The sequence below is a fragment of the Phalaenopsis equestris genome, unplaced genomic scaffold (assembly GCF_001263595.1).
Source record: "Phalaenopsis equestris unplaced genomic scaffold, ASM126359v1 Scaffold000667, whole genome shotgun sequence".
NCBI lineage: Eukaryota > Viridiplantae > Streptophyta > Magnoliopsida > Asparagales > Orchidaceae > Phalaenopsis > Phalaenopsis equestris.
Window position 1 is genome coordinate 231,250 of NW_018165107.1, and position 25,798 is coordinate 257,047.

Here is a 25,798-nt window from a genome sequence, read left to right on the forward strand (position 1 = left end):
GCAGGCGACGGCGGGCGGCTTCTAGCAACGGGCTGCTTCAGGCAGCCAACATCGGTGGAAGGCTTGCAAGGATGGGCCAGGGTCTGTGGGCGGCGGGCTAGCGATGGGTGGTGGTCGTGGGTGACGAAGACTTGCCTATAACATTTTACATGAATGGTGTAATTCAAATTCAGCCAAATCGGCTCGAATTGTAAATTCAGCCAAAATAAGCTACAATGTGAACTTCAAATTTATTCAAACTTTATATTATATTTATAATTTTCAATACTTAACACATAATTTTCTCAAATCCTTGCAAAAAATTATAGTATACCACTTATTCACTCAACCAAACAACCCCTAAAAACCTATTGATACTGATGCAAATGCTTGTTGAGTTTGATGAGTGATTTGTCACATGAATTTCATGATGGGTATGGGCACGCCTTAAAATTAACTACTTTTATATATACATTTTATACTCATTTTTTAAGATATTACGCTTTAATGAAAAATATTTATGTGTTTTTGATTTCAGGTGCAAGAATTGAAGTTTAAGAGCAAAATGAGCAAAAATAGAGCAAAATAAAGTCAAATGGAGCTAAGGAACCAAAATTGGTCTGATAGGCGCTAGGTAGTCGATTGAAGTTTTTAGAAGGATGGTGCCTAGGCACCACAGTTGGGCACCTAGGCACCAGAAACGGTTTGGATCTTTTGACATTGAATTTGGACGAATTTTGAAGCGGTGCTTGAAGTGACTCTTGGTGATTTTGAGAGCTCTATTTAATACAACCATTGACTGGTCAAAAAAGTGAACTTTCGTTGATAGCTTTGGTGATAGCTTTTGGTGGCGTCTTGAGTCTTAGTGTTTGGCGTGTGGGTGTGTGAGTGTTTTTAGAGTCTATTTTTATGTGTTTTTTTGAGAAAGAAAATACGAAATGAACTCCGAAGGATTTGCTTGGGGAGAAGTTTAAGATAAGTTTCTTGTATTTTTGTTCAAATTTTAATTTTATTGTGTAAACTTGAATTTTAATATAAATCATGTTTTGTTATGTTATCCCCAAGAATTCAAAATAGTTTTCCTTTTTTTCTTCTTGCAATAAGAAGTAATCATGTGTGAGATTAAAATTATTTGAAGATTTCTTTTATTTCAAAATCGTTATGCTATTTTTATCGGTTCTTAATTTACTTTGCAAACTGACTATTTATAATGTTAAAATTTGTTGCGAAACATAATGATCCGGGAGGGCTATGATTTCACACAACTAGTGAATACCACATTAACCCTTAGGATGAGAGGAGACTTAATCCAAGGGGATTGCAAATAGATAGGGAGATAAGTTTTGATAAGCGTAAAATTGTTAATTCCAGGTTGACAGGCTAGAGCCTTTACCATTTTGATTTAGAGTTGGAACCTGAGGCCTGGTTAGTTCCATAGAGAGGACACATTGGGTAATCTAGAAGTGACAGACTTGAACCCACCCAGCATAATCATATCAATCAAGAACTTTATGCTGGTCAATGTTTTTTATGCACTCGAGAGAGGATAAATAATAAGTATGTTTATATTTGACACAAAACTATATTTTAACTTTTAAACTTTTAATTCCTACACTGATTATTATTTTGTTGTAAGGCCAAAAAATCTTTACATAATTTGAACTCTTCTTTATTAAACTAGTTTAGAATCTCTGCATTTACCTTTAGCTTTGAAAGAAAACTTGTAGGAATTTACTAACTTAGGGTGCGTTTGGGGCAGCTTATTAGCTGCGACGGCGTTTTGAAAACGCCGCCTGAGAGTTTGGAAGAAGCGTTCGGAATGCTTATTTTAAAACTCCTTTTCGCTGTTTAACCAAACGCGTGACGCAGGAGGAGCCCCGCGGTCGGTGTTTGCTTCAGCATTTTGACGTTGTTGCCCCCTGTTGCTCCGCTCAAAAACCTTCGCCCACTTCCCTAGCAATATGATCGCGATTTGAGCTAGTCGATATACGCTGTTGCCCCTCTTCGCGTTTACCTACCTCCCGGCTCCGCCAACTTTCCCTTCGGCGAGCTACCTCCAACAAACTCCGCTCTCCGGCGATGCTTCGACTAGGTACTCCTCCCCTCTTCTTCTTCTCCTTCGCGCTTGTCAGAGAAAGAAAGGAGAGATTTTGGGTAGGAGCAGAGATTTACATACATACCACTCAATTCTTTTCATTTTACAACAAATATGTAAAAAAAAACTTTTTCAAATATACCACTCAATTTATGTCCCTTTGCAAAAAAAAAAACAAAAAAACAAAAAAAAAACAAAATTATAAAGGTTTACATACATATCACTCATGTATTTGTTTACGTACATACCACTTAATTTCGTGTATTTATTCTTACACATTTATTCACGTTTATACCATTCAATTTTGCACATTTATTTAAGTACATATCGCCCAATTTCATTTATTTATTCTTGTATATTTATTTACATATATACCACTCAATTTCTATATTTAAAAAAAATCTACAAATCAACTGTTTACAAAACGCACAAACCAAACAGTCAGCTAGTTTATTTGGATCAGCTGCTCATCAACAGATTATCAGGATATGTTGTTTATCAGCATAAGCTGGATAAGTTGCAGCTGCCCCAAACAGACCATTATTTTTACACATGAACTTGCTATCATATTTCCTAATTTAGTATCTAGAGTTTAAGTAGAGTTAACTAAGCTAATAAACATTAGTTTTTTAGTCCATTCACCTTCGTTCTGGGATTGATACTGGGGTTTTAAAAAAAATTATATATTACTTGAACAATACGTATATTTATCTTAAAAGGGTTATAAAAATGTATTCGTGAAAGTAGATAAATATATCTTCTCTCTGGATTTCATTGTTTTAGATATGAAAAAAAATAAAGAAATATCTATCATTTTAGGGAGACATCTTGCCATAGTATGATAGATGTGCAAAAATGTGAGTTAACCATGAGAATTAATGATCATAAAGTTATTATTAATGTGTTAAAGTCAATCAAGTATCCAGCAAAATAAAATGATAATAAATGTTACAACAGAATGAAGACGCTTGATTATTTAATTGATAACCATTTTCGAGAAAGCTCTCAATTCAAAACAAAACAACAAGAATTGGAGGATGAGAAAATGAGACTTATTTTCAAGATAAATCAAATGAGATAAACACTGAGGATTTAAAATATGTTCAGGAAAGTTTTGAAAGTCTAGATGTTACTGAAAATAGTAAACCTCTTATTCCGTCAATTGAAAAACCTCTTGAACTTGAGATGAAAGTTCTCCCTACACATTTAAAATATGGTTTTAAGGCACTCATTAACATTATCTGTTATAATATCCTCAGACTTAACTGACGATTAGGAAGAGAAATTAATGAAAACTTTGAAAAATTTCAAGAAAGTATTTGGATGAACATTAGCAAATATTAAAGGTATTAGCCCTTTTATTTGTAGGCATAGAATTTTAATGGAAGATAATTATCAACATTGTGCAGATTCTCAAAGGAGATTGAATCCAATAATGAAAGATATTAAAAAGAAAATTTTAAAGTGATTGAATGCTGAAATTATTTATCTTATTTCTGACAGGACGTAGGTTAGTCTAATTTACTGTGTTTATAAGAAAGGAAGAGTGACTGTAGCTATTAATGAAATGAATGAATTAATTCTAATAAGACAAGTCACTAAGTGACAAATCTGTATTGATTATAGAAATTAAATATCTCCACAAGGAAAGATCACTTTCCTTTACATTTTCTGGATCAAATGTTAGATTGGCTAGTTGGGCATCGTTTTTTCTGCTTTTTGGATGGATATTTGGGATATCACCAAATATCCATAACTCATAATGATCAAGAGAAGATGTTCACAAGTCCTTATGAGACTTTTGCTTTTAGAAGAATTTTCTTTGGTTTATCCAATGCACCTGCAACTTTTCATAGGTATATGATGTTCATTTTTTTCGATCTAATTGAGAAAGGAATTGAAATTTTTATGAACGATTTCTCAGTTTTTGAGACATCCTTTGATTCATGTTTGAATCATTTAACGAGAGTTCTAAAACGTTATGAAGAAACAAATTTAGGTTTTAATTGAAAAATATGTCAATTTATGGTCGTAGGAATTGTGTTAGGACAAAATTTATAAAAATGAAATGAAAGTAGATTCAACATAAAACAAGTAATTGCTAAACTATCACCTCCTACTACGGTGAGAGTTAGAAGTTTTCTAGGACATATTGGATTCTACATACATTATATTAATGATTTATCTAAAATTGTCAAGCCTTGGTGCCATCTTTTAGAAAAAAATATGATTATTGATTTTAATGAGGAATGCCCAAGTGCATTTACTTTATTAAAAAAAATTAATCACTGCACCTATTACTGTTTCACCTGATTGGGAAAAACCATTTTAGTTAATTATGATACGAGTGATTATGCTATTGAGACAGTATTAGGACAAAAATATGATAAAACTTTTAAAGTTGTATATTGTGTCAGTAAAACTCTCAATGAAGCTAAAATAAATTGTACTATTGCTGAGAAAGAATTATTAACAGTGGTATATGCATTTCATAAATTCAAATCCTATTTAATTAAAACTAAATGTGTTGTGCATACCGATCACTCTGTTATTAAATATCTGATGCTGAAAAAAGATGTAAATGCAAGTTTAATTAAATGGGTCTTTCTGATGTAGAAGTTTGATTTTCAAGTTAGTAGATAAGAGAAAAACTGATAATCAAATTGTCGATTATTTGTGAAACTGAAAAAAAAATTATGGTGATTATTATATTAAAATGAATGAAAATTTTCTTGATGAACAACTATATGCTGTTACTGAGTGCTATTTTCCGTGGTATGTCGATCTAGTTAACTATATAATTAGTTATATTTTATCCTACGGATTAACAAACCACCAAAAGAGGTTCATTCATGATGTGAGATTTTGCTTATGGGATGACTTTTATTTATATAATAGATGTAAGGATCAAATTATTCGAAGGTATGTAGCAATTGAAGAAAATAAGAAAATTATTTAAAAATGTCATGAATCTGATTTTGGGAAATATTTTGGGATAGATAGAACTACATTTAAAATTTTAAAATCTGGATTTTATTGATCTATTTTATTTAGGGATACTAATATTTATGTGAAAACTTGTGGTAGATGTTAGAGAGTAGGTAATGTTTATAAGAGAAATGAAATGCTTCTAAATTTTACTTTGAATTACTAAATTTTTGATGTATGAGGATTGAATTTTATGGGACCATTTATACCATCTTTTGGAAATATATATATTCTAATTGTTGTGGATTCTAATTGTTGTGGATTATGTGGATTATATTTTAAAATGGATTGAAGCTGTTGCTTTATCCCATTGTGATGCTCAAAGTGTTGTAAAATTTTTAAAGATAATATTTTTATCAGATTAAGAATACCAAGGGTGATCATTATAGATGGGAGAAATCATTTTAAGAACTTTAGGATTGAAACATTAACTATGAAATATACAATTAAACATCAAATTACCACAGCTTATCACCCTCAAGTCAGTTGTTTAGCAGAAGTATCCAATCGTGAAATTAAAGAAATACTAGAAAAAAACTGTAAATTCTAATAGGAAATATTAGTCTGTTAGACTTGATTATGCATTATAAACTTATAGGACTGCTTATAACACTCCTATAGGAATGTCGCCATATAAACTCATATTTGGAAAAATTTGCCACTTGTCAGTCGAACTAGAGCATAAAAATTATTGAACAACTAAATAATTTAATTATAATCTGAAAGATACTGGTGAAAAATAATTATTGCAATTAAATGTGCTCAATGAAATTGGAAATGAATCTTATGAGAATGCAAGAATTTATAAGGAAAAGTTGAAAATCTAGCATGATCGAAAGATTTTAAGAAAATATTTTTAGCCTGGATAAGAAGTTTTATTTTATAATACAAGATTGAAATTATTTCCTGAATAAACTTGTTCAGGTGGTCGGGTCATTTATTGTAATAAAAGTCTATGCTTATGGTAATGTGGATATTAAATATTCGAAAGATAAAAAAAATGCATAAAGTAAACGAATACAGATTGAAACTTTACATTTGTGCAAATAAGCCTTTATATGATGAAGTGATAATGTTGGGTCACCCAGAGTAAAACATTGGATACGTCGAGCTGACGAGGTTAAACCAAACGTTTTGTGGGAGACAACTCATAGTTATCTGTGTAGATCGATTATTGTTGTTATACGGATCATATGATGTAGTACTGAGACCTACAAGATGTAAGGAGGCACAAAAGATTAATTTGATGATCAAAACAAGATTGCAACGAGAAAATTGGACGTAAGGAGAATTGGTGTACATTTAGGCACTGACGCCTAGGTGCTGAAACTTGGCGCCTACGCGCCAGTTTTACAGATGGTCCGACGCCTATGTGCCAAGGTTGGAAAACGTGGTAAAACTACCCCTAGACAGTTTGAACCCACCTCTTTCTATTAAAACCATCATAACCTTTCCTAAGGGACCTGGAACTTCATAATCTAGGCGTGAGAAAGCACATTTGGAGAAGGAAGTTGGTATTAGATTCATTTTCTTCGTTCTAATGGAGAGTAAAAGCGATGATTGAAGCTCATGCACAAGGACGCCTAAATATACTTCAACGGGTTCCTTGTGCTTAGCCTGGAAGGAATTACAAATAAATTCATGAAGATTGAAAAGGAGATTGAGAATCTGCATTCCAAATTGAGCGACATATTTTACCAATTCGAACATTTGGATTGACAATTCAAACTTCAGTTTAATCATTTTGCATATTTCCAGGAGGCATTGATAAAGATGTATTAGGATAATAATTGGATTGGAGGGAAGTTTGTGGAAAAATTTCCTCATGCTCGTTTTACAACCTGTTCGTGCACCATCTGAGGAATGAACAGGTAGATGATAACAACGTTCGTAATTGTTACTAGTCAAGAGTTTGAGTGAGAAATATGATGTTTAGGTGTTGTGCCGACTTTTATCTATAGGTGTATTTTGTCCCGCATGATTGATGTTGATGTTATGTATGTTATATCTAATTTGCTTTATGAATTGTTGTCCGTTGTATTGAAACTTTGTTTGTGTGAATGAAATCGTACTAAGATTGTGAAGCAATTTATTCTGTTAGTATGTTTGGATCATTTGAATTGTTGCATTTTGGATGTTAAACTTATCCAAATGGAAGTTGGGAGATGTTATGAAGATGATTAATTAGTAGAATGATGTTAAATCGATGTAATTAGAGCTCAGAGACCTTAGATTTGTTGTGCTTACACAAAAAAATCTAAATTTGCAAAAATCGGGTATGGCGCATAGACGCCAGAATCTAGCGCCTAAGCGCCAGCTTATTGCGAAACAGGGCGCCTAAGTGTCGAAGCCAGTGCCTAAGCTCCGGATAGGCTGAATCGCCGGTTCAGTTCACAAATTCGCGAATCAGACTAGTTTGGAACCATTTTTATCACCGAAGCTTCATCTTCTTTCTCCCATTCGCACAATAGACCTCCTAGGGCTTCTCTTTGTTTGCGAATTTTGGAGTTTTGGAGCCTATAATCTTTGGATTTCTTCTTCTCTAGGTAAGATCTACACTTTGGCTTAAAAATTTTGTTGCTCCACGATGGATTTCTTTTACATTTGAAAAATACCAAAAATATGAAAAATTTGAGAAAAATAGTGAAACTCCATAGTAAAAGAGTTTATTTGCTTAGAATTTACTTGTAGGAGCTTTAAAACTTTTATTTGAAATTTATTTTTACTAGATTTTTGTGATGGCTCTTAAAACAAAGAGAGGAAAGGGGAAAGAAATTTTCGACAATGTAAAATTCGTAAATGTCAAAGTGCAAGATCAATATAATGAATTTCTATTGTCAAGAAAGTTAATTGTGGAGCGAAGTTTTTTCAGTCTTGTCGATGTAGAAAATTTGATTGTTGCTCGATGCTGAGAAGGTTCTGCTACTTTACGGTTGTAGCAGTTATTTTTATGGTGCGAGAGTTTTATGCTAATCTGCTTGAAGTACCAGAGGAGGAAGTATTTTTTCGAGGGAGGAAAGTTGAGTTCACGCCCGAGAGGATTAATATTTCATATGATTTGTCTCCTGCTTTAGGTTGCTTCTATTTGAGCCTTCTGAGTCAGAGCTGGATGAGATCATTGCATTTCTTACAGATGGGTGTGGAGCATGGAAAATTAAGAACGAGCATAAGGTAACTATTTACTTTTCTATATCAATGCCCCATCTAAAGCTTGGCATTACTTTATCTCTGCTCGACTTCTTTCTACAATCCCTTTGAGCGAAGTGACTTGTGAGAGCCATTTTGAACTATTGCATTTAAAAGATGAAACTCATTGACGTTTGTTCTCTCATATACAAGGCTATTTACACTTCCGCTAGAGGTTTGGGCAACCCTTCCTTCCCTTATCTTTACTATCTACAAACATTCTGAGGTTAACTATAAGATGTGGGAAGAGTTACTGCAGCCACTAAAGCCTATAGTAAGGGCTAATGTGGACTTATATGGGAGATCTCAGGGTAGAGCTTCTGATATTCCATCTACTTCAACTTCGAGATCTTCTATCTTGGGTACTACTCGGTCACCTTTAAGTTTGGAAACTTTGATGGAACAGTTGCAGATACAACAAAGTGATATACTATCTGTATAGTGTCAGCTTCGAGGGAATGAACATCACGGGATAACTTGGAGCAATATATAAGAAAAAAGAGTGATTATAAAACTAGCTTCAACACTTCCTTAGTGAGCTTTTTAAGATGTGATCACAGTATTGAGTTTCTTGAGTATCCTCATTATCCTCCATTTGAGTGTCGAAAGTCTATGGATGAGGATTATGACCGGGATGATGATAATGATGATCAGGGGTAGTGATTTCTATGTCTCTATTTACTTTTCCCTTGTCATGGATGCTCTTTAGCTATTTTGATTGTACCAGACATTGTGATAGTTATGTGCATAAGTGTTGTGCCTTTTGGACTTTTTAGTTTTCATAGCACTATTGAGTTCCTTTTACTCCATATATATATATAGTTTGTGTGTGTTAGTAGTTTTTTACTTTGTACTTTTCATGCTAAACCTGTTTAATTGGTTTTTTACTTTGTACTTTTCATGCTAAACCTGTGTAATTTAGATTTATTTACGGCTACACACCCATTTTTACTTTTTGGTACTTGTATGATTTTCATGTTTAGAACCCTGTTAATACATAATCTGTAAATTTTTCTCTCTTCATACTTGTTTTGTATTACTTTGTTTTGAACTATTTAAAAATTCATGTTTGGGGGAAGGAAAAATACTTTGTAAAATTAAACTTTATTTGTCTTCAATATACTATAGTTAAAAATTATTTTTAATATAACATATGGTATGTGGTGTTATTTTTAGAAAACTATATTTTTAATTCTATAAATGTTATAGTAACTAAGTAAAAAATTTTAGTAATAAAAGGGCAAGTCCAGAGTTAAGATATTTAATATGAAAGTTTAAGAATATGCTTTTACTATCCAGAGTCAAAAATTGTATTCTTGAAACACTAAGAATCTTAGATTTACACTTTAAAAAAAAATTTGAGACTCTATGAAAAATCTTTTTATACTAATACACATTATCAAGTAAACAAATGTAAGAAGTTTTTAACTTTAGGAATAGGATAATGAATTTCAAAATCATTAAGACTACCCAGATATAGTAATCCTCATATAGAAAGAAAAAAAAAGAAATAATTGAAAGCGATCCTAAAAGAAATAGAAAAAAAATCAAAACAGAAAGAAAAGTAAACAGAAAAATATGTGAGAAGTTTGAGAAAATGTCTAATTAAAAATTTGCTTCACTTGAATTATCTTAAAGGAAGAAACTTACACTTGTGAGCTTATTCTAAATTTTAATGTATTATTTAAATATTTATTAGTAAGAGTTCTCATATAATTTTTTCTTTTAATTCTTCTAAGATTTCTAAGTTTGAAAAATTACATATATTTCTGAAATGAATAGTAAATCATCTTAACTTAAGTTACACCTTAGTTTTATCCCGAGTTAATAAAAATTTTTCTAAAGTTTCACTATTACATTTACGGGGTAGGAGTATGGTAATCTTTAATGAAATCTACTACCATAAGTTAAAATATTTTATTTTACAAAATAGATGACTTACTTGAGAACAAGTAATGTTTAATTTTGGGGAAATTGACATTCCATAAAATTACCTACTTTTATATGTATATTTTATGTTCATTTTTAAGGATATTACGATTTAATGAAAGATTTTTGTGTGTTTTTTATTTCAGATACAAAAAATGAAGTTTAAGAGAAAAAAAACAAAAAAATGTCAAATGAAGCTAAGGAACAAAAATTTACTTGGTGCCTAGGCGCCAGATCTTGGTGCCTAGGCGCCAGATCTTGGCGCCTAGGCGTCAGATAGTTAATTGAGGTTTCTAGAAGGCTGTCGCTTAGGCGCCAAAGTTGCGCGCCAGAAACGGTTTAGATCTTTTTACATTGAATTTGGACAAATTTTGAAGAGGTGCTTGAAGTGACTCTTGAAGGTTTTGAGAGCTCTATTTAATACTGTCATTGGCTAGTCGAAAAAGATACTTTTGGTGAGAGCTTTGGTGAGAGCTTCTGGTGGTGTCTTGAGTCTTATCGTGTGGCTTGTGGGTTTGTGAGTGAGTCTTTTTAGAGTCTGTTTTTGTGTGTTTATTGGAGAAAGAAGACAACAAAGGAACTCCAAAGGATTTGGTTGGGGAGAAATTTAAGATAAGTATCTTGAATTTTTGTTTAACCTTTGTCTTGTTGTATAAAGTTGAAGTTTAATATAAATCATGTTTAGTTGTGTTATCCCTATAAATCCCGAGTAGTTTTTCTTTTCTTTTTTCTTGCAGTAACAAGTAATCATGTGTGATATTAGAATGGTTTGAAGATTTCTTTTTATTCAAAATTGTGATGGGATCTTGGAATATATGATCTTGGAATATAGGTACTCATAGGTAAATTAATGAAATTTGTTGATTTTATGGTTCATAGGAAGATAAATATCATATGTATTCAAGAAATTAATAGGGTTGGCAAAAAGGCTAAGAAGATTGATAACTTAGTTTTTAAAGTTTGTTATTTTGGTAGAAGTCACGCTAAAAATTGTCTAGTTGCAATTACAGATAAGTGTCCGAAAGATAATGCTGTAAAAATTAATAAAATTGGAGATAGAATTATAACCCTAAAAATTCTTTTTGATATTAAGATTTTTAATGTTATAACTGCTTATGCTCCTTAAGTAGGTTTAGATATAGGTTCAAAAGAAAAATTCTGAAATGACTTAATAAATTAATACAAATTATACATTTTTAAGAAAGAATTTTTATTGGAGATTTAAATGGGCATGTTGGTAGACTTGTGGAAGATTTTAAAAATATTCAAGGTGGTTACAATTTTGGAGTGAATAATGAAGAAGGTAATATCATATTTGATTTTGTTTTAGCATATAATTTTGTTATTGCTAATACTTTATTTAAGAAAAGAGATGAACATATTATTACGTATAACAATGAATCTAATAAAACACAAACTGATTATTTTCTTACGAGGAAAAGTGGTTGTTGAGAGTGTAAAGATTGTAAGGTAATTCCAAGTGAATATGTAAGTACTTAACATCAATTAATAATTATGGGTTTTAAGAAGAGTTGTAATATAAAAAATATAAGAAAACATTGTCATATAATTAGATTAAAATGCCTAAAACACAAATAAAATAATTTTTATGAGTAAATTTTAATATTTCAAATTTTGGGATATTCATGAAAAAGTGAATTCTATATGGGATAAAATAGTAAACACTGTTAAACAAGTGACAAAATATACTTGGAGAATCAAAATGAAAAGTTTTTAATATATTAAAATTGCTGGTGGTGGAATAATAATCTGTAAGAAAAGATAAATTATAAGAAGTCATAAAAATTGATTTAAAAGTAGAAGTATAGAGAACTATGAAAAATATAAGGTAATCTGTAAGGCGTTTACATTTGTGACGTTAAAAACTTTGCTTTTAATTATCTTTATATTGAATTAGATACTAAAGAGATTGAAAATATTTGTATAAACCAGCCAAATAAAGGGAAAAGAAAAGTAAGGATTTAATTTAAGTAAAGTGTATTAAAGATGAAAATCAAAAAGTGTTTTTCTCGGAAAAAAATATTCAACATAGGTGGGTGAGCTGTTTTGATACTTTCAATGAAGTTTTTGAAAATACAATTGACCCTAGTGATATTATTATCGTTAATAGTAATAAAACGTTTTATTTTTACCGTGCATTAATAAAAAAGAAGTAGATGAAACTTTAAAGAAAAATGAGGGTGAAAAATCAGTAGGACTTGATGATATATCTCAATTGAAGTGTGAAAATATTTAGGAGATTTGAGAGTTTCTTGGTTTACTAATCTCTTTAATATTAATTTGTAAACTAAAAGTATGCCTAAGAAGTATAGGAAGAATATTTTGTTCCCCATCTTTAAAAATAAAGGGCACACACAAGAGTGTACAATTTATAGAGCAATTAAGTTGATTTGTCATTCTTTAAAATTATAGGAGATGGTAATTGAACGTATGTTATGACATGATACAAAGATTTCTCATAAGCAGTTTGGATTTATGTTGTTCAGGTCTACTATGGAAGCTATACATTTATTGAGAGGTTTGATGGAGAAGTACAAGGAAAATAAGGAGGATCTACATATGATTTTTATTGATTTAGAAAAAGCTTATGATAAAATTCCAAGAAAAGTTTTTTGGAGAGTTCTAGAAAAGAGATGTGTTGATGTGACTTATATTCAAGTCATTAAAGACATTTATACTAGAGCTGTTATGTTCGAACAGAAGGGGGATTGACCAAATATTTTGCTATTTCAGTTGGATTACATCAGGGATTGGCTTTAAACTCATATCTTTTTACTTACGTTATTGATGCTCTTTCTGGACATTTACAGGAGGATGTATCTTGGTGTATGCTTTTCACTGATGGCACATTCTTGTGGATAAGTCTAGAGAAAGAGTTCAGGAAAAACTTGAATTATGCAGGTCTACATAAGATTCTGAAGGTCTTCATATAAATAGATCTAAAGATGAATACATAGAATTTAATTTTAGTAATAGTAGCCCTTGTGACAGAGTTGTAACTATGGATGATCAGATTATTAAATGATGTGATTGTTTTAGATATCTTGGGTATATTGTTCAAAGTGAAGGTGATATTGATGAGGATGTTATTAATAGAATTCAATTTGGTTGGTTCAAATGGAGGAATGCATCAGGCTATTTTCTGATAAAAAAGTACTGCTTAGATTTAAAGGAAAATTTTAAAAGATGGTGGTGAGACCTGCCATGCTCTATGGCGTAGAATGTTGGCCTTTAAAAGAGAAGCATAAACCATAGTTAAGTGTTTCTAGGATGAGAATGCTTAGGTGGATGAGTGGCTTGATGCAGAGACAAAATGCAAAATGCAAAATGAATATATTCGTGATAGGGTTGGTGTAGCTCTAGTGGCGGACAATGTTAGAGACAGTCGTCTTAGATGGTTTGGTCACATTAAACGTCGACCATTTGATATTCTTGTTAGGAAAATAAATCTTTTTGATTCCACTTATGTTAAGAAAGGCGGGGATAGATCCAAAAGACTTAGGCGTATTGTATAAAAAATGATATTAATCTGTTGGACTTAAATGAAAATATGTGACTCAATATTACACAATGGAGAAAAAGGATATATGTAGCCGACATCACTTAGTGGGATAAAGACTTGTTTTTGCTGTTAATCAAAATCGTAAAGCAACAAGGAAGAATTAACATAGTAAATGAGGGAACAAAATAGGATCTAAAAAGAATTGTTGACTTTGTAGTAATATTTTGAAGTTATAAATATAATTACCTTAATTAATCCTTAATTGTACCATTAATCACGCACGATTATTATTCCCAACCGACATTCACGTCGTTTTATTTGTTGGTTTCGATTGAATGGATTCTTCAGAGCGTTGAAAACCCTACTCCCTTTCTCGGTTTTGCTAAGCAAGCAGGATCTCGTGACCCTTGCAACAGTGCTGGGGTGAATAGAGGGTGTGCCGTCACTTGAGAGCCGTAGGCTGCGGTTTAGGCTTTGTGAGTGAAATCCATAGGCACTAAACTTTCTTTCATACTATTCTAGATATTTGTTTCCTTCCTTCTGCTTTTGTTTTAATATTTTCCTCGAATCATGTTAATTTTTCATTTTCGATTGTCGTAGCAAGCGTCGAACTTGTGTCAGAAATGTCGAATTTGGTATGTGAGCTTCTGTATAGGTTTTAACACAAAATGAGTGTAGAGGAAGGGAGGATTGAGGTGGTAAGAAGGAAGAAAATAGGCAATATCGTAAAGTCAAATTTATGTCGGGAAACTCGTGTGAGGTATGTTTTGACATTTAAGGCATGTCTTGAGTTAATACACGTTTTGAACCAATTTTCATGAAACCGTAAGTTGCTTAAGGATTTCGGGTTGTTTATACAAGTCGATAAGATCAATGTGAGCATGAGGAAACTCGTCATAAGGTTGCTCCATTAAATCAGATGAAAATTATCTCGTGCTAACTTAAGAAAAATAATTGTCTATTGATTTTCAGGTGATTTTACATTTAACACTAATATAATTAGAATTTATTGTATATTGTGGATGAATATCTGAATTGAATGTATGAATGCAAGCTGATCTATTCTTACGATACTTATGATGTTATTATGCTATGATCATGCTAAGATACATGTGACTATACTTATGATATTAATTACTTGTAGATATTTATTTTCTTATATTCATACATAAAATATATGAAGTGCCTATGAATGTGTGCTTTAAGTATTATGCTCTAAAAATTGTTACAAGAAATGTTATTGGTAGATTATTACATGAGTGATTGCAAGTACACTATGTAGTGATGTGGTATTACCGATTTTTGGTGTTTATGTGACGACAACACTCTAGAAATTGTTGTGATCAGACAATGACAAATCATAGAGAATTGTTGACATTAGGAGGGTTTTTGATAACTACTATATTTGGGGTCTAACCTTTATCAATACTTATTATGACCTTTAGGGCAGGGTGCAACCCTTTATATGATAGAACATGAAAATAGTTGAGGCTTATACATTTATTAGTGACAATGCTATGCTATGATTACATTGCTATGAATGTCATTACTTTAATGCTATGATTATATGACTATGATGACATTGCTATGATTGTGAATATATTTGTGATTATATGTTTATATCTATACATGAATGAAATAACATATATGCTTACATAGCAGTCTTGATTCCTACAATATTTATTTTGTTTTCATATTTTATATGAGTAGACCATGTTGTAATTTATGTGTAGATATGTACTGTTCATTTGAGCATGCACGTTGTTTCTTTTCATTGTATGAAATATTATTTTAACCTTCATTATTTTATTGAGCTCGTTGTTGCTTACTCAACGATGTTGCTTTTTACGAAGGGGCAAGGAGCACTGGGACAGGTTATTAGGTGTGATTTATACAAATTTTGTATTGTATAGTTTTGGGAGTTTGTACAGCTTTTGAGTATGTATGTTATTTATATTGGTTTTAGCTGATCTGTATAGTTTTCATGATTTGAGATTATGATTTTTCACGCTTCTGAGTATGAATATGAATGAATTATGACATGTATTATATCACGAACGTTTGCGGCATTGTAGTTAAGACTTGTTCATCACATAATGAGTTCTGATTATGTAAGTTTGAACAAAGATTGGTGTGAATTAGTCTGGCTGGATCGTTCGTCGCTGTCGCACCTTAGCTGACCCTTTAGTGGGGGCCAGTTGGTGTGTGACAGCCATAGGCCCTAGAGCTTTCACCACACAAAGCTGGATGGAGTACTAACACACCTCACAATCAAGAGCAGATGCGGAAGAAACAATGATGAAGATAACATTTACCATCAATTGCATATTAATGAAGTTTTGATACCAAAAGGATGTGGCTTTAGGGTTGTTTTCATTGTTATTTAGGATCTATCGTTCTTTATTTTTATTTTCCTTGCTAAAGGTGTGGGTAGGAGTGTGGGCTTACATGATCAAGCATGCCTTACAAGTAGCAGCAAGAGCCATAGTTGCAAGCCAGTTGGAACTGAGGATTTTAGGCATGCTTTTACCATGTTTGGCATTTCAAACCAAATCAATTTCAAAATTCTGAAGTTGAAGTTGATGTTTTAATCCTCAAGTTAATGCTTTGAAACGTGCACCAACCACCAAGTCAACTGTACATTAAAAGAAAAATCATTCATTGTATTGATTTAACTATTGCTATCTATTTTTGTGTGCATATAATACGTATGCTTATGCATTCATGCATGGTAATGCATTAATATCGCTCATTCATGCTTGCCATTCGAATATAAATTATGCTAAAACATTTTAACAATATGTTAAAGCATTTGTAAGTACAACAAAACAAAATTGGAGGCCAAAACCTTTGCTACTGTTGAAACAGTCTAGGCTTGGATTCCTAGGGAAGCCCAATGCCGTAACGAAGTCTTAAATTTGATGGTTTTATCATTGGATAAAGAATTTCTTTTTCATTCTTTTAAAGAACACATTTTTTTAGGTGAATTACTTTGTATTTTTTGGCTTTTAGACCAAAATCCTTTTATCGTTCGCCATTTTAGCCTGGGTTTTAATGCAAAACTTGTGTGTAATTTTTTATCAAAATGTTTGTTATTCGGCAATGTGAGCATACATATTTTGTTCTCCGATTTCTCTGTTTTTCAATGTTGTTTCTTTATTTTGAAGTTTTTTTTTTTTTTAATTTTTTAATTTTTAATTTTAATTTGAAGTTAATTTGAAGTTAATAATACATATTGACAAAGCATTGTAAGAAACTGTATTCACCAACCAATGAACATAAATTATGTTGCAAGCTTGTTTTCAATTGAGCGAGTCTCCTTTTTGCATAAACAAGATAATGATGAAAAACCTGTTTACTGATGACTTTTAAGTATGCTTAATGTTCTTTTTATATAGGATGAGAAGTGTGATTAACCATCTAAAAGGAAGCCGGAACTTTCCACGTTTAAGAATAGGTGATTTTAATCATTTTGATTTTGATGAATTGCTTGATGTTTCTATGCGCGATTTTATTTTAGTCCATTGGCTCAAAAGAAAAAATAAATCTAAACTATGTATTTGATATTATTTTTTGGATGTACCTATTGAAATAACGGATTTTTGATATGAATGCACTATTAAAATACTAAATCTGATTAATTCTGGATGTGATTTCTAAAATAATAGATTTGAAATTTGACTACTCAAAGCCTGACTATGGGCACTGCTTTATGTGGCTACAGTGAACATCCACATTCACAGTTTGATTAATCAAATTCGTTGTTTTAGTAATCAATATTCAAAACAACAGTGAGCAAATTCATTATTTTTTGAGCCAACTACAAAAAATTAATAACCAAATTCAAAGTTTGGACTGCATTTTTATGTTTTTTAATTTTGACTTAATGGACTGAAAGTAAATTTGAAGACCATTCAAAAGATCTCAAGTGAAGTTTCTTTTACAATCGATGAGTTCAAAAGAGATGATCTGTTTTTATCTGGAACCTGTGAAGGCATTGGAAGGCCACCGGGAAGGATGGACCCTGCTGTTTTTGTTCTAAAACCCTTCACCAAGAAGGAAAGAGAAGAGGTTCACTCCTAATTTCTGTGCCAAACTTTGGTCATACATAGCACACAATTCTTACGTATATTTACACACACCGCGCTCAAAATCTTTACTATTACATAAAAAATTGTACTATTACCACTTTTTAAAAAGTCAAATACACTTTTTCATGCATAGTTTTAATGCACTAAACTGCTATGCTGGTAAATATGAAAGTTTAGATGTCAAATATCTCAATACATAAGAATTGTGCTATGTATGTATATTTCTCTATAATCTAACTTGGAAGGTTATACAATTTGGATGCAGATGGATTTCACTCTTCAAAGAGGAGTAGAAGCTGTGAGGATTTTATTGCTCCATGGTTTCAATAGAAGTGCTTCTTTTGTTAATGCTCCACAGCCATCAGAACTCCTGAACTAACTATTTTTTTCTTTGTTCCTTTTTATTAAGGCCATCAACTCTTTTTTTTTTTTTTTTGGTGTGTGTGTGTTGTGTATATATATATATATATATATAGTTCAAATGAATTGGTGGTGGCGGAAATGTAACTTAATTTTGGCTCCAATAATTTTGTAAGCATTGATACCGGTATAATTGAGATGTGAGCTGAGCAGATAGAGCGCTTTGTATTTTTTTTTTATAATTTAATTTCTATTTATGAAGCAGTTTGTGTTTAGTTTTAGTGCTGATAATATCATTTATTGAATGGTAAGTCTTTCCGTTTAAATTTTCGTTTTAAAATTAAAGGGGATATTGACTTTATATGCTCATAAAATTTGTAATGGACGGGTGCCTCCATTGTTCGTTTATTTGGAGAAATATGCCCAAAAATTGTCTTCAAGATGAAATTGCTCTTGCTTTGCTTTATCCCCATTCCCAAGTAATTCCTGAAAAATATATTGAGTGATGACGTTTCATTGTTCATTGCTCTTTCTCGTGCTTTGAGAAATTCCATTCTCCATTTTGCTAATTTTGTAATCCTTTTAGTGATATTTCTTGATTTAATGAGATTAGAAGGCCTCATCGCCAAGAAAAAATATTACATCAGTACTACGCACCTAGAAATAACGTGCGCAGCCCAGGAGTAGCCAATGAAATCACGCCACGATATCTCATGCAACAGAAAAAAAACGGCGCAGTAACACGAGGAATATTTCTCATTGTGTTATTCATGTGTTATTCTGTGTTATTCATGTGTTATTGATGTGTTATTGTGTTAAGAATATTCTTAAGACACAATAACACATGAATAACACATAATAACACCTGAATAACACGAGGAATATTCCCGACAGAGAAAAAAATGGTACAGTAACACAGAGAATATTCTCGCCCGTGTTATTCATGTGTTATTGTGTGTTATTCATGTGTTATTATGTCCTGAGAATATTCTTGGTATTATAATAACACAATAACACATGAATAACACATGAATAACACACAATAAGACATGAATAACACGGGGGGAATATTCTCCGTGTTACTGCGCCGTTTTTTTTTTCTCTATCGTGCGGGGTGCGTAATTTCATTGGCTACGCACGTTACTCTACGTGCGTATTACTGATGTAATATTTTTTCCATCGCCAAAGTTGGTTTAGATACATTAGTTTTACACCAACTTGGTCAATCATGGATAGCTCTCTAATTTTTGAATGAAGTACCTTATGATCCAATTGATTTTGTCAAGTTTAAATGATTGATTAGAGCATTATTTGAATCATAAGAATTATATGAATCTTCAAGATAAAATTGCTCTTGCTATGCTTGTTTGAACCTTGGTCGAATCTTGTGTGAACAAGGTTGTATTTTATTAAGACTGCCTGAACATGATTCAAATGCTATTCAAACATGATTTGAGTAATGTTTTATTTAAATCTTAGTTGGCATATTTGAATAATATTTAAACATCTGTTTGAATCATATTCAAATATATAGGTGTAATGTTCAAACAAATATTTAAACAATATTCATGCATGAGTCCAAGAAGGTTTGCACATAATCTTGCTTTTAAATTTTGACGTATTTTTTTGTGAGTTAGGTACTTAATTCGTGTATTATATGGTGGAGAATGAAATAAGATAACCACAATGAGTGTGCATTTATTGTAAAGTGAAGTAAAAGATTTTTTTCAGTAAGAATTTTTAAGATGTTCTTGGCGATTTCATAATCAAAGTTACATAGCATGATGACAATTAATTTAGCTTCAATATAAAAGCAATGAATAATTTTTCCGAGGATGTTTTGGTAGCAAATCCTCGTGTAGTGATTGCAATATTGTGATCTTTTTTTAAAATTGATATATTTAGATTTATTGAATAAAGGTCAACCATTTGTATTTCTATTATTACCAAAAGAATATCATTTATGGACTTAATGCAACCAAGCATGATGCATGTCATTTTTTGTTGATTAATTTAAGAGTTGTGGAATGTATTGCTTGTGGCCATATATGATTTTTACGAATGCAAAGTTATGGATATGCATGATGCAAAGGAAGCTGATGTGGATATACATGATGTAGATGGGGCTCTATGGATGTTTTAATACTCAAACGTTCGTTTTTTAGATTTAATTATAACTAGTAAACAAGTGTGGTCATCTTATTTGTCATGTATAGTGGGGTTAAAAGCAATGGTTTATGACATAAAGAATGAATGTCATCATATTTTCACAACATTTTTGTCCATCAGTAAAATCATCCGAGCATCTGAATTCACTGACAATTTGTACTATCTACCAAACTATAAAGAAAATATAATTAATTAAATAATTTTAACTTTAAACACCTACAATGATATTAGATAACATAAGCCTAAAAGCTTCCCCACTTGAAGGTGCACACCTATCAGCTTGAAAATCATGAAATGATACATGCGAGTTTGCAAGATAAACTCTAAATAGAATCCTACTTGATAACATATAAATGATAATGCATATTGCATAAATATGATTGAAGAAATAGACTTGAGAAAAGTAAAATTTATATAAAATTTACAAATAATAGGTAAAATGCTAAAATATAGAATGAATCTAATAGCTCTTAAAATACAACAGAGTTAGTTCATATAGAATAATCTATATTAACCCCTGATTAGTGTATCCAATTATAAACATTCACTTACATGCATATTACTTATATTTCATAAATGATACATCACTTATATTTTGTTTCTATTATATTCAAGAAAGATAAGCATCAATTCAATAGAAATCACACAAACGCACACACGCACACACTCACACAATTAAGAAAGATAAACATCAATTCTAAAGGGAAGGTGAGTACATCATATGACTTCTACTATAATTTTTGGTGTGTTTACCAACTCCTCCCTAAGAATGTCTAGCATCTATAACTCTTCAAAGTTTTTTGCCATCAACTTCTCTTAGTTGTCTAGTGTTAATGTAATATTACTGAAACTATTTAGTTGTACTATAAATAGTTTCACTAATGATTCTTTTAGGACTTATTTCAACTTTTTAGTTTTGTCTACAATGGGCACATTACTTCCTTTATATGTTCATTCTTTTTTTACTCAACTTACTCCTAGATAGCTTGATCTCTCTCTTGCCAGTTTTACTTCATATGTTTTAAACATATTTGTTGCTCTAAACACATTTGACATCTTGATTGATTCTATTGATGAGAAGCTAATTAAGATTATAAGTTCTTTTTCATCTACTAGGGTTACATAACTCAGTCATCTCCTCTTCTATATTGTAGTAGAGATTTCTCACATTTTAACCCATAAAAATAAGAAAGCTATTACAACCATGAAAGGAAATTCAACCAATCTTACAATATTTATCCTATATTACTCTTAGTTAAATATACTCCATGGTGAGAAACCTAAGCATGCTCGATGGTCCATCAAGCTATTAGATTCTATTGTTTCTAAACCCTATGTGCATTCTCATTTTATTGTATCACATTTTGTTGTACCATCTACTATTGTATATTATGTTGATGTTGTTGTATCTTCTAATATTCAAACATATGAAGTAGGTTGTTTCTTATTTCTCTTAATTTAATTTTGAGTACCCTGTTATCATTTCTCACACTAAGTAGAAAAAAATCACTTCTTAAAATTATTGTTAAACTCAAGTTAGTACTAAAATTATCTTCTTTAAGGTTCCTTAGTTTTCTTTTGGTTTATGTCCTATCTACCATTTTGAATTTACTAAAAACTAATGAGTTAAAGAAGCATTCCAGGAGATCAATTGTTGATATTTATATCAGTTTACTTAAAAAGACTATGACATCTTCGGAGATTAAAAAAATAAGGCACAAATAGATATTGCACTTTTCTTATATAATTCAAAAGATAAGGCATATATGGATACAACTTTTAATCCTCAACTGAGTGTGATTCCAACAACGATATGTTGGATACTAAAAATATATAAGATTTGGATGATTTATATGATGAGTAAATTATTAATTCAAACATCCAAAAAACCTATTTGTTACATATTATAATAATAAGAAGATGAGGCAGAGGAGCTCATTATAGAAGAAAACCTTCTTAAGATCAATCTTAGGAAGCATCTTGTGAAGGAAATCAGAGAGAGCAATTTTATTCCTTTGAGTATCAAAAGCTACAAGCCATTGAGAACACAAATAAATAGAAAAAAGAACTAATTAGAAGCTTTAAGGGTACATCAACCAAATGGGGACTCTTATAGCTACCTTGATATCCCAAATCACTTCACATTTTCCCGTATAACCAGGCTCCACTAGAGTTCTTTCCTTTGAGATTTTATAGTTCAAAATTAGATTTGGACCTTACTTAGCTTTTGTACCTCTTGCATAACTCATATGACAGTCTTATTATTGTAGATACTCAAATAACTTCTACAATATTTATTTAGCTAGTGCTACTTTTGCTACATTACTTTTAGTTTATTCTATGGACTTCGTCCATCCCATTACTATAGAATTTGATAGTATTGGAAATGCTCGACAATTTATAGCTCAATATAAAGCACTTTTTTGTAACATAGGAAACAATGATATGGTTTATTGCTTTGTTTTTTTTACCTCTCTATCCAAATTTATGTTTGATTGGTATCATAATCTACCAAATTAATCCTTCAAGGTCTTTGATGAACTTAAAACATGTTTTTCAAGAGGTTTCTTAGGGTGCATTAGCGAGCAACTATGCAAGACTTAATATTGATCTAGCATAAGTACTCTAAAACACGTGGTTTTCATTTTAAATGGCAAAACCCATCAATGGACTATAAGTTCTCTCTAAAGAAGCATCACATCATTCATTAAATGATGAGAACAATTATATGTTTGTCTTTAGTAGTATTAAAACTATTATTAGTTCACACCTTTGAGAAGTTGTTGATAAAGGAAACTAATTTTCAAAATGAGGCTTTCTCTCCATCCTAAAATAGGATTCCACTATGAATAAAGGATAGAATAAGCCTTCTAAGTAGTATTATGAACGAGAGGTCTTAAGAAAAACACAAATTCTACATTAGCTAGGCCATGAAAGAAAAAAGTTATAATTGAGTCATCTATACCTATTTTTTCACATAAAAGGCCACAATTTACTTTTTAAAAGAGACTATATAAAATCTAGTCATTTGGGAAGATGCAATTAAGAAGATATTCAAGATGATGAAATGGGGAATGGAAATGGCTTAAGCTAAGAAGCCCAACTATATGAACATAATGAATGATACTATATATCACTCTTATCATAGAAATCATGAGAATTCATTAGAAGATAATATGATGTTCAAGGATTAGCTTGAAAAATAGTACCAAATTGGTAAGGTTAATATTTTTTGAGTGGTTTCCCAGGAAGTCTTTAGAGGAATCTTCTTTTATAAAGTTTGTTTTGGTCCTATTAATAGATTAGTTTACCATACTTGGTGGTTCATCTAGCATACGGATTTAGATAATTTTCTTTATAGATGTTCTTTTGTTTTTAATATTTGATGTCAAATGAGCCTATGACTGCATGTTCATCTCTTATATTTTGTTAGTATTTGACATACTATAGTGTTAATTTTACAATAAACCCATTAGACCTTCATATTAGATTATTTCTTGTAGTAGATGATTCTTCTTTTATATTAATTTTGTTATATGTAGTGGAAATACTAGTATACTTACCAAATGTTTAGTCTCTTGTTCATATATGCTTATACGATGATGAAGTGGTCATGCTTTGTTATTATATCTAACATTTATTGTATATGATCATACCCATTATGTACCAAAATCTGTATATTATGGCATTAGTGAAATGAATCAAACATAATTTGAGTTCTTATTATTGAATGGTGAAAAGGATGACAACATTAAGATGCTCTTATCATATAAGAGATTTCATAAGAACAATAAAAAGAAGAGCCCCAATGATGTGAACCAAAAATTTTTATTAAAACCTAAATGCTTTTGAGAGTCATATTATTAAGATCAAGTCAAATCAAGTTAAATATAAATAAAGAATCTTGGTAAAACAAATCTCCCATTAGGTCAAGGCTTCTTAAGATTAATTACACTTGAAAATGCTTCCATAAGATATTCAAAAACCATTAACGAAATGTGTCAAGCCCTTTAATGATTCATCCATCATGTTCTATTCTATAATTCTCTTCTCAAGCAACCTCTCTTCCAATGTAATTTCATTGCCTTCTTCAAAAATGAAAGTGACAATGAGGAAAGAGAGACATGAAGAAATAAAAATAAAATAAATTAATTAAAATAATAGAAGTGTGTGAAAAATTTTCAAAATATGAACTTTATAAGGTTAGTCAAAAATGGAGTTAAAAAATGTCAAAATAATTCGAACCAAACAAATCGATGTAGAAGACATATAAAAATTTTCCAGAAATAATCAGAGAATCAAATTTATGTTTTTTAGCTATATAATCACTCCAAAAGAAACGTGTTCCTTTATTTAATTATATATTTTAGGGAATAAATAATAATACTCTCAATTAAAAAAATAATAATATGTTCTAAGATCTATTGATGAGACATATAGAGGAATAACATTGCCATTTCAATAAGCCCTCACAACTTAAGTCTAAATCAAGGCACTGGGCAGAGGGTGGATCATTGTATCCTAATAGATGATAATCTTTCAACAATGTATTTGAAATGATTTCAACAAATAGATCAAAAGGATAAGAATTGGCTTAAAGGGGGTCTAGGGATATATAAGAAGTTTTTAAAATTGGTTTATATAAGCAGGTTAAGATTTCATGGATTTTTCATCTTAAGTTATCAAAATTTGAATTTAGTAAGCCATGGAATTAGTAATCCCAGCACAACACGGAGTTTCTTATCATTGCTCCATGAATAATGTTATCCAAGGAAGCTTCAAAGACTTTAAGTTCATAAAATAACTAACATCAAATCCTATGAATATCTGGTAGAAAAGGACAAAAATAGGACCTACCCCTCTCAAAATACGATAGGGTGACTATGGAAAGAAAAAAAAATGGGGAATGGGAATAGCTCAACCACAAGAGTTAATACTATCTAACATGGACTTACATTCTTGTCCGGGTTAGGAAATAAACTAAACAACCTAAGAGCTCTAGACAACCATCTAAAAGAATGTTAATCATGAGGCTAGTCTAGTGAGGAAGCAAGTATTCTTCGTAGAGGCATGAAATGATGCAACATTATTAATCATAAAGCTGAGGCTTTCTTAATCTATGATGATTTTTCTAGGTTGTTGTATAGGTTGTTAATCAAATTCAAAAAATACATATTTAAATTACAAAGTTTGTTTATTGATCCAAAAGAAGTATCATCATTCATAGATGATCTTGTTAATTGATTTAAGCTTAGTTTATCTAATTTCATCGTCTTTGCGGCGCTATTTTTGGTTGGAGGAGTTGCCCGTAAGAAGTTGTCGGTCACCGGAATCAAAATTCTGTTACACGCTTCAGAAGGACGTTTTAATTTACATATATATTTAGTTTAAAAAAATATGAAATCAAACTGACCCCATATTTTTCATAGTTTAAATGAAAGAGCACTATACCTCAAATCATGTATCTATCCCGAAGGA

General features: G+C 31.1%; 1 protein-coding gene across 2 annotated transcripts in view; it reads left to right on the forward strand.

Moving 5' to 3' along the window:
• The window catches only part of LOC110030148 (peptidyl-tRNA hydrolase, mitochondrial), a 94,405-nt gene extending 76,172 nt beyond the window's left edge, over positions 1 to 18,233 (forward strand). The window contains exons 6-8 of one of the 2 annotated variants that reach the window (XM_020732732.1): positions 17,099 to 17,157; positions 17,695 to 17,771; positions 18,057 to 18,233. In XM_020732732.1, coding sequence (XP_020588391.1) covers positions 17,099 to 17,157; positions 17,695 to 17,771; positions 18,057 to 18,170 — 250 coding nt within the window. In that variant the 3' untranslated portion in view covers positions 18,171 to 18,233. The remainder of the gene's footprint in view (positions 1 to 17,098; positions 17,158 to 17,694; positions 17,772 to 18,056) is intronic. The other variant, XM_020732733.1, reaches the window with a different exon arrangement.
• Positions 18,234 to 25,798: the final 7,565 nt, after the last annotated feature.